At 39.3% G+C, this 16,713-nt stretch overlaps 1 protein-coding gene across 1 annotated transcript in view; it reads right to left on the bottom strand.

Moving 5' to 3' along the window:
* Positions 1-1,286: 1,286 nt before the first annotated feature.
* Positions 1,287-16,713, bottom strand: part of mosmoa (modulator of smoothened a) — a 32,081-nt gene continuing 16,654 nt past the window's right edge. Inside the window, exons 2-3 of the mRNA XM_086093426.1 lie at positions 14,890-15,102; positions 1,287-5,257 (exon numbers count right to left, since the gene is read on the bottom strand). Of these exons, the coding sequence (XP_085949552.1) occupies positions 5,073-5,257; positions 14,890-15,102 (398 nt within the window). The 3' untranslated portion in view covers positions 1,287-5,072. The remainder of the gene's footprint in view (positions 5,258-14,889; positions 15,103-16,713) is intronic.

Genomic DNA, 16,713 nt, shown 5'->3' with positions numbered 1-16,713 from the left:
GATGTCGAGAACTGTTTTGGGATCTGTCAGTGCTGATATGTCGCATTAGGCAGACTTTCAGCAAAGCCTGTCAAGCCCAACTAGTCAAGCGTTCACCGACTCTTCCTGGCAAATACCATCATCGTCATCGTGGTCACAACATACAACTTAAGCTAGGGGGGAAACCGCTGTGGAAATGCAGGGGAAAAAAAGGGGGGGGGGTCATTTGTTTTCCAAATATTTATATTTGCAGGTACTGTGGCGTGGAAATTGACATTATTTTACACAGCTTTTGTGTCATTTTAAATGTTATTAAGATTTGAAGGACATTTGAAATATTGATTTAGGCTTTCAAATGTGAAGCTTGAGTCATGAAAAAAAGAAAAATATTTTTGATGAACTTCTAAATGTAGGCTAATTATTAGGGCCCGAGTCGCCGACCAATATGGATTTTTGGGGGCTGATGAAGATTCCGATATTTGGCAGAATGAAATTCCGATAACCGTTTAATAGGCAGATTAATTTGAAGGGGGAAAAAATGTTGGTCCCCTAAAACTTCCAACACTAAAGATACAGAACATTTTAATGTTTTACATTACTTTGTTTAGTATAACTTTACAACACAGAGAAAAATCTGGAAAAATATGATCTTTTGAAATCTATTGTACAAGTATATAAATAGTTGCATCTCTAGTATGATGGGCCGATCCCAGTTTTACTACATTTAAAATGTTTGTCTATTTCAACCCCAATAGACATGAGGCAACAGTGGAATCTCCAAATTCAAAAGCAAGCTGGTTTACAGATTTTAAAACCATTATTACATTTGGATGTTTTGGAAATAGACAATACAGTCCAGGGTCAAAATGTCACCATCATGAAACCTTTATTAACTGCACAGGCAATGCTTTAGTGACAAGTGAACATTTTAACTGTCATACAAGTGTAAAAATAAGTTAAGGACGATTTTGTGTGACTTAATCGGCATCTTTGAATTCCTCAGGGACATCCAACTTTAAGCGCGGTACACACACTTTGGAAATCAGGTTGCTTTAAAAAAAAAAATTTTTTTTTTTTTACACAATTCCGATCAAAGTTAGCAGAGGTCCGAATGTTGATTTTACAACATTATTTTGACCAATTATCCTGTGATGTGGAGTGATTTTTTTAAATATATATCTGGTTTGCTTGGAAAACAACAAAAACATAATTGTGAAAAAGCGACACATGAAATCACTTCAATCAGATGTTGAACTTTCTCTCAGCAAGACCAATGACTCACACAGTTTGCCAGTCAGTCACACACAGCCAGTTTCCTCTTTTTATTCAGTGATAAATAATTTCCTATGACCATAGGCTTTAATGTGAAGACATCCGATCAAGGCAAGAGACAAATTAAGAGGGCACACTTTGCCACCATTTGAAAAATAATACAAACAATGAGGTAAGAAGTTATTTTCTATTTTTTTGAAGTTTTTTTTTTAAACACATTTGTGGTGCAATTATTTCTGTTAGCTATACTGTTGAATGCACAGTCCTTCCTAATACAGAAAATCCTGCCTTTGTGTCTGTACATCCTTATCAAACAAAAACAGGCCATGGCACAATACTGAAACAACAGAGAAAGAGAACTTACGTAAGTAAGGAGGGGAACCAATACAACGCAACTCAACTTATATAGTCTTAAGACTTGGTGATTGAGCTTTGTGATTGTTGTCACACACACACACACACACACACACACACACACACACACTTACTCAGAAGGTGGTTCCCACTTTATATGGAAATGTGTACAGTAACAAACTCAACGCTGGATGTGGCTCCTTGGTGTGAAATTTGCGAAAGGTTACCGTATTTCCCCAAATAGTGGCCCGTTAGTTAACAGGTGTGTAATCAACCTCAAAGAGGACATGCTGTGAAAAGTTAACTTTTGAAATCTATTGTACAAGTATATAAATAGTTGCATCTCTAGTATGATGGGCCGATCTGTGGCATAATTAGCTCTCACACACGTACACAACTAAAACGCTCTCATACCTTGATCCCACTCACGAACTGAAATGCTTTCCTTGCATCATAACATGCTCATAATGTAAAATAGCACATTTCAGTTTATCCTATGAATATATTTCAGTATGACGTGTGAAAGGATTTTAGTTGAGTGTGAGAGAATAAAAAAAAAAAATTCTGTTGTGCGAATAACAGCTGTGTGTATCAGTGTGTTACTTGTATATGACATATTCACACCCAACTGAAATCCTTTCACACATCATACTGAAATGTGCTCATAATTCACAACTCTCTCATTGCACTACTGAAGCACATCTTTTAGTATGAGAGCATTTCGGTATATGATAAAAGCGTATTTTAGTCTGATGCTCTAAATAATTTCAATTATGTGCTATGAGTGTTTCATTGTGTGTGAGTGGTGTTGGTGAGAGCATTTTATTGTGACCACAAAAAACAAAAAAGATTTGCACACTAATTGACAAATATACAGTCAATATTTATTGTCTTCATGGATTCTGTCTTTTTGTTACATTTTAGCTCATCTCGCTAAAATCCCTTAGCTCCGCCCTGTTCGTCATAGTGATGCAGTGCTCCTGCATTAGCCCCACTGGGTGACACAGGACAGCCCCTTTAAAACTGACTAATTTTAGAAAATAGGGAAGAATTGGACTGTTTTTTTTTCCAAGTTAAATTATGCCTTTGTTCAGACATTGTCATTAAAAAGTTGTCCCTAACGCAAAACAGCAACGCCAAAGCTCATAAAGTCGTTTAAGCTATTTAAACTTAGCTTCCCAAGCAGTATTACGGATGATTTTGCCTTCTCCTCTTCGCCAAAACGATTCCTATTCATATTTTGTATCCTGTCTCTAATTGATAACCTCACCTTTGGGCTGAGTGTCCTCGCAATAGGTGTATTTCTACTTGATAACACCTCTTTGTGTAACATGCAAGTGTGTGTGAGTGTGTGTGAGTGTTCCATTCTCAAAGCTCAAGAGCAGCACACTGAGGCGCAGCCCCATGAATGGACCCGACCCGCAGTCCCTGTGCCTTGGTCGTCATATCAAAAAAGGACAAAAAGACACCCACGGCTATCAAAAAAGGACAAAAAGACACCCACGGCTCGCTGGCTTCTTATGCCGACCTTAAAGGAGAATACCACCGATTGTCAACATCCACATAAGCCAATTTATCACCTTATGCAACCGCAGCTTTTTTGTCTAAAGGAGTCAATACAGGGCGCTATATTTAGTAGCGCAAGTCCCTTCCAACAGCTCTGAAGCAGCACACTTATCTGCACGTCCTTGTGGCTGCACTTTGCACAACACAAGAGTGCAAACAAATAGAAGAGGCGGATATCAATTCACAGTCTATATTCAAATACTCGTCCATGCAGTTCTGTTCCATTCCACTTTTCAATTCAATATGTTTGCATTTAAATTCCTTTTAAAGTGAAAATTGTTTCTCGACACATTACACACATTTGAAGCTAATTGTTTAAAAGCCCCCAAAGACTGAGCACTAACATACGAGTATGTTCCGTGACCTTGCTCGTAACTCAAAACACTCATGTCTCACCATTGAATGAAAATGCCATTAATCCATTACAGCCTTCCTAAAATACACACATTTTTTGTGATGTGTTTTTAATAAGCAAATTTTTATTTTTATTTATTTCTATAATATTGCACTAAAACATAAGAGTAACAAAATAATTTAATAGAACGTGAAGAACGAAACTGTTTCTGCATTATGAGTTAATGCTGCAATTCAATTAATTGTGCTGCCCATCTTGAGGACCGGCGGTAAGTTTACAGTCATGCAGAGTAAACGAATAATAGTTTCACAACTCCGTTAGTGACTCGTTAAGATGCTGAAATATTAGTTTTTTCATAGAGGATAAAGAATATATACCTGTGAATATTTATATTTATAGTAGTTACATTGTCTGTCTACGTGTGTTGCTCACAGCTGGTGGTCAAACAGTCATTGCTTAAAGTTTTCAAAGCTGCAATTATCTTTGTTAATCATTAGCATCTCAATGGCATTTTCCATTGTATGTTAGCATTAACCTAGCAGGGCTTTTATTAAGGGAGTTTCAAAATCACAAAGTGAAAAAATAATTTTACGCTTAATTTGACAGCAAACATAAACTGGGGGTGGCAATAAAGAGCTTGAAGCTTCTCTCTCTCTTTTAATTTAAAGTTCACTATCTGCCAAACTGCTGCCTATTGAAAAGTGAGTTAAGACACTGCAACCATGTAGCGTTCATATCTCAATTCTGCGCTTGCAAGTCAAACCAAAGGAGAAATAAAGGCGCCTATGTCAAATTTGTAAGTCAAGTCACTCGCATCTAGCACAACTGTATTTCTTTTCACTTTAAAGGGAATTTAAGTTCAATATATTTGCATTTAAGTTTGAGAACCATTGGGATAGTGAATGTAAACTATTGCAGTCGGTGGCATTCTCTTCATCTGTATGTGCCCTCACCTCCGCCACCCACGCGCTTTCCTCTTGGGGGGTGGGGGGGGGGGGTCATGATGTGACGGGCGAGTCACAATCCAGGTCGACAGCCAGCACCTCCTCATTCATACTCAAAATACTTCTGGGGAAAGGCGAACACAATAAAAATGTACAACGAAAATGAAAAAAAAAAAAGAACACTGAAAATAGTAACAAGGCCCAAAAAGTAGCAACATGAGAACATCAGTGACGGTGCGGATGTGTGCCAGGCCGGCGTGACCCAAACGGGATGGGGGAGCGAGGGGAGCGTCAAGGGCTTCAGTGTTCCTCAAAAACTGCGCGCTGGCGTTATCACTGCAGTTGCCATGACAACAGCACCTTTCCCAGTAGGACCACAGAGACGCCCTGTATGAAATAAACAGTGGCAAGATGCCCGCCTCCCCAACACTCTTCTTCGCCACTTTGACGCATTCACGGTCATCTTTTTTGTAGTTCAATACTTCCAACAGGTCCCAGAAAATCTTGGCCAGAGTTTGTCGTCCTTAGATTTTCTGTCACTGCGTGTCCTGTAAATCCCGTCAAGTCATTTTGTTTGTCCAGCAGCAGGCACGGTCCAGACTTCAGCCCGGAAGGCAAACTTTGCCGGCAAACAGCAGTCCGACTATCGTGAAGAAGATGGAGAGGACGAAGAGCACATAGGAGGAGCCCACCACCGTGTTGTTGGGCAGCTTGTACGGTTGGCCTCCTACCTCGTTTATGTAGAAGCCTATGGGGAAGATGAGCGCCGCCATGCAGAACAGGATCACTGGAGGACCAAGACAGAAAACAGATCAATAAGTGCACTTCATTAGGAACAGCTACAGTAGATAGCACCCCATTGTGTCTGTCTGAAATACTGTATGAAGCCGCAAGCCTTGTTCCTACCAAGCAGATTGATTCAGTAAAGGCTCCCAGGACTTTTTTGTCCGGGTACCAGTCTAGCATAATTTAAATTTCTATTGCTATTTCTGTTTAGATGCTAGTGTTGCATTAAGCAGAATAATACTGCTGAGTCGGCAAAAATAAATCGACATAAACCGTCACAATAATTTTTTGGGGTAGCCCTCCTGTTGCATTCATTTCTATGGGACACTTTGGAAAATGTGAATTCTTGTACATTTAATAATAATCTAAAAATTTAATAAACAACGCAATGCAAATTCATATTATCTAAAGAAAAGGAAGAAATAAAGCCAGCAGAATTAGTACAGTAAATTAACTCATTTGCTCCCAAAAACATATAATTCTATTTTGTATATTACCATGCTCCCAAAGACGTATTTATAAGTTTGTTTGTTTTTTATGCTAGAGCTTGCAGAAGGCTTTGATGCAGCCTCTGAACTGAAGAGAATGGTTGAAGCAATGGTAGTTATTTCAAAAACGGCCGGCAGCTGGCAGCAGAGTACAAGAGATCAACCAGGGCCATGTTGCAAAAAGCTCTCTTTCCTCACTGTTTTAAACACATTTGTGAATAATAATGAAACTTAGCTATATTTTAATGCTAATTGCTGCAAAACGTTACCAGATAGAAATATATTTTTTTTTCCTGATGAAAGACGAGACTAATCTTTTGGTAGGATCCATGTTTTTATAGCAATATAACAAAATATTCTGTGGGCATTGCAAAATCAGTCAAAATCCAGTAAAACAGCCGGGAGCGAAGGGTTTTGCTTCAGTGAAAATGGCTGGGAGGGAGTGAATGAGTTAATAATATAAGTAAATATTGAAGTAAATGGCATTAATTTTTTTAAAGTATGTAAATGAAAAAAGTAAATTATGTAGTTGACACATTAATTAGACAATTAAAAAAAAAAGAAAAAAAGGCGGCAGTGTTTTTAAGTGCTCATAGTTGACATACACTGATCGACTTCCCGCTGTCTCGCATCCTTCACAACACATTATTTGTAAAGTACCCATCTGCTATCGACATGTTTCTTATGACTTCCTGTGTGCCTTCTTCACTTGCACTCCCTGTCATGTGATTGGATTAGATATCTGCATAAATAATTTAAACCTCTGTGACCTTAAATGCAATTCAGTTTGAAAGTGTACACTAAGATGAGTTGATGTTTACACTTCTGGGTAGTTCGGTACACTGCTGAAATTTGCTCATTTGTTATCATTCGACGATGGGACGCTATGATGAAGCACTGACAAAAGTATAAAGTTTAAATTTTCTGCAGTTTCCGAAATATTCCTTTTTTATACAATACAGTGGAACCTCGGAGTTTGAACGTCTCGGAATTCGTACAAATCGGACTTCAAACAAAAAATCGGAGTAAAAAATGCCTCGGAGTTTGAACTCATTTTTGTAGTTTGAACACCTAAGCAAAGCAAGCTAAACCGAACGTACCTTGAAAACGGGTAGCCGAGTGAAGCCGAGCGTAGGCGAGCAAGGCCGAATGCGCACATTGCGGTAGTTGAGACGATGCACTGCTCATTTCCAGTCAGATCGTGAATACTCCTGGAGGTGCTCCCCACTCGCGAGTGCATTTTGAGGAAACCATTTCATAGCTAAATAGCAGCTTTAAAGTCCTCATGAAGCTTAAAAGATGAAAATGACTAATCACATTTTAAGCTATCAAAAGAGGACGATACAGCGGGTAAGACTGATATAAAAATAGCAAAAGCAATATCACCGAAAAAACATGTCAGCGTTCTCAGTGGGACGGTAGAATCTTTCCAAGTGGATCTCATGGCCTAGATACACCAATCTGACGTCGGCCAAATGTCATCGACACCTACTACCTGTGGCGTCGGGCCGGAGGTCGGCACGTTGCGTAGAAAAATGGCGTAAATACACTGCGCACCGACCCAAACTATTATGTAACTTTAGCGCATGCGCGAGAAGTAATTTCCCTCCATACCATCGGCGGCTGTAGACAATATTCCTTAAGGCAACCGGAAACCTCTTTACGAAGGCGGAATATAAAAACGCATACATTGCATACCGGTTACTTTTTCTCTCACAATGTCCTCCCACATGACTGAAACCCTCCGGAATTTTTGCACAGTATCGTAAATTAAACTAAATCCTAACTGCTATATCCAGTCGCGTCCCCATGTAATTCCATAGTTTGGCTTTCATAACTTTGTCGGCATACCCTTTAACGGTAATATCATACAATGCCGGTCTCTCTTGAACCAAAGAGACGGAGTCATCTTCACGATCTTCTGTCCAGACCGACATTGTACGCTCAAATGCGGCGGATACAGCAAGGTGACGATGCGCAAAATGAGCACACACAAAAAAAAAGTCCAGGCTTTCCATCAGTACTGTTTATCCGCATTTGTCACTTTCTCACTTCCCCGTGGGCTGATTCGCTAGCTAACAGCTAATCACAGTGATCAAATGCCCCGACGCCCGACTCAACATGTCGAATTTGCTGGAAACGCCAACCCCCCCAACCCCCAATTAGATATCTATTATTCGATTTTTTTTTAACCCAGCCTCAACGGGCACCAAGTAGCACCCGAGGACCACACGAATAGCCTGTGGGCCAGTTCTAAAAACAACTCACCAGTGATGTGACGTGATTCTCTTGAAATGTTGTAGAAGGGCGCGTATACACTAGCAGAAATATATAGAAATAAAATGTTTCACGTTTACATTTGTTTTCTAACTGAAATATCATTAACATGGTCAGTGTCTTCATATTAATGAATAGCATTCATTATTAATACTATCCCTCATTATTAATACAATCATTAAAAGTAATTTGGGTAACTGTGTTATTTCAGGACTTCAGTATTAATCAGTAACCAAAAGTAGCTTTCATTTTCACAAAGGTTAGTGACACCTGCCCTATATTTTAAAGACACAAACGCGCCCGGTGTGGAACATGAGGATGGCGAAATCAACTCGATTAATTGATGAGACAATCAGTAGATTGATAGCTGCAGCTGTAAGCAATACATGATTTGATCCATACTGTGTTTGACCAACACGGGTGGGCCATTTGGTTGAGTGGCTGCTTTGCATCAACATGCTCCTCGTCAACCACATTCATTATTTTGGAAAGACATAATACACTCCGCTAACGGGTTGCTGTAATGAACAACATCTGGCTGATAGGCCCACATCTGCTTAGCCAGGAAATAATATTAGCGGCCATACAAATATGTGCTTGATGAATAAACTGGGGAAGAATGTAAAGGTCTGATGTACTGAGCAAATGGTAAAAAGTCTTGTCAAAGTCATAATTCTGGGGAAAACACTTTTATGGATTGTAATGGATTCAATCCACAAACTGTAGTTGTCAATGCAAAGCAAGCATCTACTGTTAAATTGGTAGGAATATTAGTGCCCCTCATTATCCACAGGTCCACCCAAGAGAAACTTGTGCACTGTAATAGTCTGTGCGGGCCACACAAAGCTTTCAATTCAGCACTAGTGGCCGGAAGCCACTAGCGAGACTGGCCACCTTCTGCCCCCCTTAATCACCTGCTTGGCCTGTGTGAAATGCCAAGTCATCGACTTTCTACCAGATTAACTTAATCCAGTGGTTTTGAAAATGTTTACGCCACGTAACACATGCAACAAATATTTGTCTCTCCATCTACTACCATCGTGAAAGACATTACTGTAAAATACAGTAGCGTAGGCCTAAGTGTTCAGTCCTAAAAAGCGATCTGAGTCACTGTAACATTGACAGTTCGAACACGAACACAGTGTAGAAGAAGAAAAACTGTACTTAAATGATTCAATCAAATTGTTTTGCACATAAGTTAATTGAACCTGAACATTTGTTTGAAAACAAACAGTTGCAAAAGATTAAATGTAAACTGCATTGAAGTTAAAAGTTATGCAGTTTGAATATTTAAATTCAGTGGTTCTTTGCCGCTAGGAGGACACTATAAAGTGTTACACAATAACCCTTTCAAATCCCAAATATTGGCAGTATTTGAGTTTTGAAAGGCCATGTAAACACATGCAAAAACACAAATATCCTTTTATTCGGATTTTTTAAAAGCTGAATATGACCCCCGTAACCTGAATTCTTGTTCATATAAACGCATTCGGAATGCCTCGATTGAAGGAGGCATTGGTTTGCCTTCTGCGCATGCTCTATTGGCAAAGAATCTTGATCGTTTGAGTACAGGAACTACTTATATGCACGGCATCGTTCAACGAGCCTAACCTGAATAACATTTTCATGTTATTTCCTGTCTCCGAGGCCAAAATGCCAGTGTGTGTATATTATACAGTATATACACACATATATATATACATCCGTGCTTCATGCGCGCAAGCCACCGAAAATACTCAAGCAGAGGTAAACAAACATGACGAAAGAACCACACCGCACTTTTGCAACAAGGAGGAAACCAACTTTTTAGTGTGGTGAGTGACATGAATTACTGTCTTTTATTGACGGTAAAATGTTCAAAGCAGAAATAACATATTTGCGCAATGACGTTGTCCGTGCATCGTGGGTTCAAAAGGGATATTCCAATTGATCACCATTGGTGTGTTTCCAACACCCTCAGAATTGCGCAAAATGTAAGCTGTGCAAAAGCAAACTGGTAATGAAAACACCGAAATAGAAAGAAATTTTAAAAAACTAAAATATTGCAAAACTGAGGTGTTTTTTGAGACTTGTTGAAATGCAAGTATTTCCAAGAAGTGTAAGGGAAACACTTTTTTTCCCTCTACATTTCCAGTAGTCATTTGACCCCGCCCGGGAACGTTGGAAGGAGGTAAAGGAAGTACAGGACCACTCGCTTTTGTATCGGAACTTGCTCCTGAGGGGACAACAAGTCTTTTTAACCACAAAACAATTTAGCTATAGAGCCGTAAGGCCGCTGCTCCATGCACACAGACAATTTGTTATTGTTGCATGAGAAATGGCCGTTCGACGCAGGCAATGAACTAGCGAGCAACATACGGCGCACATCGTCATTAAAAAACGTTCTATCCGTCAGAAGCATACACGATCTGAAACTTGTTGCCTAAAGTCAAACAAACACATTTTAAAATCATAAACAAGATATATCCTGTGGCAGAATTTCAAAAGTTTGAGATAAATAACTGAAATGATGAAGAAACTTGAAACTTTCTTTGCCCTATTTCACAAGGATTTTGGACTGATAAAAGAAGTTGGTTGTCAATAAGATTTAATGACGTTCCACAATTTGAATTAAGTCGTATTCTTTTCTTTATGTATGACTTTTATGTTTCGGATTTAATTAACATTATTTTGTCATTGGGCAAGGATTTATTGCTGATATGAAGTTTTTTTGTGTGCTTGAAAAAGAGGGAAAGGAACAAATATACAAGGAAAATAAGTGCCAATATTGCGCAGTATTTATTGTTTTGTGTTTATGATGTCTACACTCCTTTTTGATTTGTGACGTGTTGTGCATGAATCCCCGGTTTGTTGTTTTTATATTAATTTTTGTTTCTATATTGTCGCCATGTTCTGGCATTGTATCCTCTGCGAGTGTGTGTTCATAGAAATGTTCGCACGTACACACGACACAATACTAACACCAAATGTTCGATCCCGCCCGATTAGGGGAGAGAGATGTCTTTAGAGGTCACCAACTCCGGTCCTCAAGGGTACCTAATCCAGCATGTTTTGGATGTTTCTCTCCTCTAACGCACCTGATTCAAATGATCAGGATCGTTGTCAAGCTTCTGCAGAGCTGATAATATGAATCTGGCGTGTTAGAAGAGAGAAACATCCAAAACATGTTGGATCGGTGCCCTCGAGGACCAGAGTTGGTGACCCCTGTTTACAAGCAATCGTAACAACTCTGAGTGTCCATTTTCCGTAAACAAACCTCTCGCAACAACATTTCATAAGCTCCTCTTGAGAGAATTAGGACATCTCACCAGACGGGACATTACGCCGAAGAAGCGAAACAATTGCACTTGATCCGAAACTGTAGAAATATCCCTTTTATTTTGATAACGCAACTAATGTCCATGTATAACAGGAGCAACTGTCTGCTCATGCATGTAAACGGGTTATGCCGAATGTTTCATAAATGGGAATTTTGACCTGAACCCGAATATTGCCTGCACGTGTAAACTTTTTCCACGAGAATCACCGACTCAACACATTCTTTCTATTCTGTTTGTTTGTTTGTTTGTTTTATATTGGGAGCATGTATCCTAGTAACTTGCATCCAGCAAACAGTACAAGAGAACCATTTCCGGGTAAATGGTCTGCAAATGGTCTCGTTCAATGGTGTATCGTTCCCAGTCGTATGGTAAGGTTCGCTGTCTCAGGTGGTCGAAAACAATTATGAATTCCATATTAGCAATGCAATCCAAGTTTAAAATCTCGGTTATATTACAACGCACTAAGATTCTAATTCAAATGAGGCATTTCGTCATTTGCCTCTCTCTTCTTTACATATAATCTCAGTAACCAACACTGCCCGTGACACATTTATCTTCTTTGTCCAAATTACCAGCGAGTTAATGCAGCTATTGCAATTCCAGCAGATGAAAAAGATCCGAATCAGATCAGGATTTTCTCAACTCAGTCATACGATGGTGAACCAAACTGACATGGATCGCTTGCTGCTGCTTTAATTGGAGTACCCGTGCAGAGGTTGAGGAGTGTCTTGTGGTTTCTTGCTCAGCTCTCAAATTCCAGTAATTAGTAATTGCCAAATGATGTTACTTTAGGCTAGGTTGCATATAGCCTAATCTGCAGTGAGTGTTTTGTCTGCTTATGTGCCAAGTAACATGGCTGGTGCGAAGGGTGAGGACTGTCAATTTAATCTTCTCATCTGTCCTCTGAATTCCCTCTTTCTCCTTCTCATATTCAGTGGCCAAAAGGTGTGTTGTTCATCATCACAGCTCAAGCACAGAAACCTTGAAAGGACAAACAAAACATATCTGCCGCCTCATCCCTCAGAAACCTAAAATAGAATCTTGACTGAACAACACTGACTTTGTCATTTTTGTCCCCCACAGAAATATACTGCACCAGTTCTGTTTTTCTCATTTAAACCACTGATGATTTTCATGCATTAACGCTGCGAGGAAACAACCATAGCACTCTACTAATACACCTCGTGTCTTGTTTGACCACTAGCAGCACAGCAGGGAGGCAATTGCTCGCGATTACCATGGCAACAGCTTGAATTTTCCTCTAGGTGGAATTGTGTAACCATGGATAAAGACTAAGGCCAAAACTGTATGTCTGTACTTGTATTCATAAAAAAGCTCTGATACTACGACTGACTTGCTTGAATGCAGTACATGGGAGCCATGTTAACTGAGGATCTTTAAGGTTAACACGAGAGGTTGAACCGATTAGTCAACTTTGCGACTCCTTATCGACGACAAAATGTTATGTCCCATAATGCGCAGACAACAACTGTGTGCTAACAAGAACTTGGACGATAGCAGCAGACGGGTGAGACGAAAGTGCTCTCTGTGAACTAATGAATACGCACACACGCATGCACGCACACACGCAAAATAAAAATTAATTTAAAAAAGAAAAGAAAAGAAAAAGAAAGAAAGAAAAAAAGAGAGCAATGATGATGACATGTCAAATCGGTAAAATTACCGAATGAATGAACTGAGCTCTCCAGAAAAAAAAGAAAGTGCTCTCTGTGGAACACAAGATTAGACCTGCAGGCTCGTTTTAGAGAAACATGCAGGCTCCCACTAATTACCACAACTACCTTCCTGCAGCGTAATGGTGAGTTGGATTTTTAATCATTAGATTTAACTAATGCCGGCCCCTCGGAATGTCTTAAATCAGTAATGAAAAAAATAGTTATGTGTTGAAAAATATCAGTGACATCATCAATTGACTTCGGCTTGACTTTCATCACATTAGTGTTGACTACAAAAAAAAAACTTCAACCCTTACTACTCATCCAAGTGCTCCCAAATTCTCTGGTTTGAAGAGTTCCTTCTCCACATTGTTTCAGCTTATTTTACAGATCGTGTAATTTTATCAAGACACTTTGAAATAGTACAATATTTTGTTCTTGTTTGTTAGTAGCTCTGTGTTTGATTTTTTTTTTCCTGTTAGAAGACCAATGACCGCCAACCTCGAGAACGCCTTGTCTTGAAATTTCTTGCGCCGAGCACAGGTTCAAGACATTGTCCCGGATTTAGCAAAAGCAGTTACAGAAAATAAGGGAGCCTGCTATTGGTTTTTCAGGAGGTACGCTGTTATTTTTTTTCTTTACACATTTGAGCAAATTACATTGTTGACTTTTCATTTTATATTTCATTCAAGCTTTGATTAAAAATAATAATCACAATTGCTAGGGCTAATTGCTTTATCAAGTATTGAGTGACTACCCAAAAGTAAGTACTCTGTCAGGAAAAAACACCTAAGAACGCCTTTGAATTTGCTCAAGGCTACAAATGTAGCCACTGAACATACAGTAATTTCTGGACTACAAGGCACACCTGACTATAAGCCGCTTTAGCTAAATATGGCGAATACTCGAGTTTGTTACACATATAAGTCGCACCCGACTATAGGCCGAAGGTGTTTTAATGTTACCGCACCGGATTCCCGCTATTTTCTTTTCCATAATGAGGACGCAAATTGTCTCGCTCTCGTTCTGTCTCTCCTACCGTAATAGGGCTCAATTGGTTTGTTTTGCTCGGCCTGACGCTCTTGTGGCGCTTCCTTTATAGTGTGCCCCATTGTGATCTGATGGACCTTTGTATTAGCCGCAGGGTCAAATGCAAGCGAAAAAAGTAGCGGCTTGTAGTCCAGAAATTACTGTACATAGATTTGACTTGTTTTAGATGGAATTTTAGGGGAAAAACAGGATCGATCAGCTTTTCATCTGTCATGCAAATCACAAGGGAAGGAGTCTGCGCCTGTCAAAATCGCCAAACATGGATGTCAGTAATATAAGATGCATCCGGCAGTCTAACAATGTAATGGCTGCATTCAAGGCTCTGCCGTGGCATCATCTGTGTAAGCGTACTCGTGGCTGTCTATTTTCGGAGCTGAGCGACCATTCAACAGCCACTCAGCCTTATGAATGCAGCCCTGTCAAAGAATGAGATGGCAAAGTACATCATTTTTATAATTCTGTTGAGAAAACAACAAAGGGTGGCTATGTTCAAACAAAACAAACGGAGAAGTACACAGTAGTTTACAAGGAAATGAAAAAAAGGCTGCCCTTTGGATTAAGATATAAGGAGCACACATGTTAAATATAATAAATAAGACTATTCTCCTCTATATGGGAGAAAATGAGAAAATGCACAGCACAGTCAATTCGAAGAAGCCTAAAAATACCGTGAGAATATATTTAAGTAGCCCAGACAGTTTTGTAAAGGATGCGTCATGGCGGATTCAATGAGATGGAGCAAAGTGGGGAAAGCTTCGGGGAGAATATGCTGGCAGCGAGTCTAGTGAAGAAAAATTAACTCTCATTGTGCAGCTCACTTACTGCCAGTGAAGGCGATCCAGCGGGCGTACTTGGTGGCCTCTCGGCGCCAGTGTGATGCCACGAGGAGTCCGCAGGTGACAGTGAGGGAGATGATGCCCATGATTATGAAGAAAAGCGTGGTGACCCACTCAGGAGGCAACCGTGGAGGGATGCAAGTCCGGTCCCGTCCGTGGATGGTTTGACATTGCCGGACAAGACCAACTGTGAGGGCACCTGGAAGGAGAAATTACGTTTAGATGTAACTCACCTGAGTTGTCAACATTTACGCAAATAGTGGCCAGGATTTTTTTATGAGTGCAACTGCAGATAGGCAGGCTGCCGTGTAAATACAATTAAATCTAGGAATCAGTAGTGACTGATAATCGGGGGGAAGTAAATATAATTGTTGACCTCAATAGTTTACACCATAAATATACCACAAACTATGATCACAAGATGGTTTAAAAAAAATATGGTTTTAAATGTATCTTACAACATAATGATTGAAAATGAATGGCTTAAAGATGATTTTGTTATGGAAAAATTGACAAACGAAGCAGAAGCAAGAGAAAAGACGAAATGGGATAGGGAACTTGAACCATTACTTTATGTGTGTTACCGATCAAATGACATATTATCGGTTGTGAGAAAACGGCAGTTGTTTACATTCAAACTTCATTTTGCAGTCAATGCAAATGACATCATGTACACCCAGTGATCGTATTTAACAAACTATCCATGGACATTATTATATCATCCCTAAACCTATTAGGGATAGACCGATTATCGCCCAGGCTGATTATCGGCGCCAATATTCAGCATTTTGATAAACATCAGCATTGGCCATTTTGAAGAATCATATGGTCGATAGTAAATTCATTAAAAAAATGTTTTTATGTTTTTAAGTGTTAACTTCAGGGAACTATTAAAAAAAAAAAATGCTGCTGACCCTGGGAACTTTTTGCACCTTCTGTTTTTGTTTGAAATTAAAACAATTTGTACTTTAGATATTTAGAAATTTTGGAATACTTTATTTACTGTGGAAAAAGTTTTTATTTAACTTTTGAAAACATGCCACTAACCCTGGGAGATCCCGGAACTTTTTGTTAGATTTTTAAAACAAAGATATCTATTGACTAAGATTGTTTTTGTTTTTTTTACTTCGATATTTTACAAACCCTAAAAGTTGTTCAATAAATATATGCTTAAAAATTCCCCCAAAAAACTAAGAGCGGGAGTTTGTATTTTTTCAAATTTTTATGCCAATGTTTTCCATTTTAGTGAAAATGATTATCGGCTCCAAAGATCGGTTATCGGCAACCTTGACTACTAATAATCGTTATCTGTATCGGCCCTGAAAAAAAACATATCGGTCTATCTCTAAAACCTGACATAAGAAATCTCTGGACTGAGTATATACCCCGGTAGAAAATAAGCAAGAAAAGTCACACTGTAGACACGCAGCAGCAATTTCTGTGAATTTGTGTCTGAAATAATGACATGAACCTGAGAGAGAAGACCAAAGTATGACTGCCCCACTGACACCTAGACAAAGCACGGATCCGGCCAGGCAGGAATGGAAAGGCTTCTTTAATTTGCCACAGATTTTGTGACAGTTAAGGTGATGTCCTTCTCCACAAGGGCGGCTCTAATTATACCAGTGCAAGACAGCCTGACTTGCTCATACATTCTCAATTGTAGAGATGGACACCTTGTTTATTGCTTATATCACCCTTTCATGGTCATTAATTGATATGTACCCCATGTAAATACAATGGCAATTTATCATATTTTTATATATATGGGCGCCACCGGGAATCACATTTTTAATTTGCTTGAGGATAT

The sequence above is a fragment of the Leptonotus elevatus genome, chromosome 1 (genome assembly GCF_054856555.1).
Source record: "Leptonotus elevatus isolate MCC_2025b chromosome 1, RoL_Lele_1.0, whole genome shotgun sequence".
Classification (NCBI taxonomy): domain Eukaryota; kingdom Metazoa; phylum Chordata; class Actinopteri; order Syngnathiformes; family Syngnathidae; genus Leptonotus; species Leptonotus elevatus.
The sequence above is the reverse complement of the archived record's forward strand: the minus strand, read 5'-3'. Positions and strand labels throughout refer to the sequence as shown.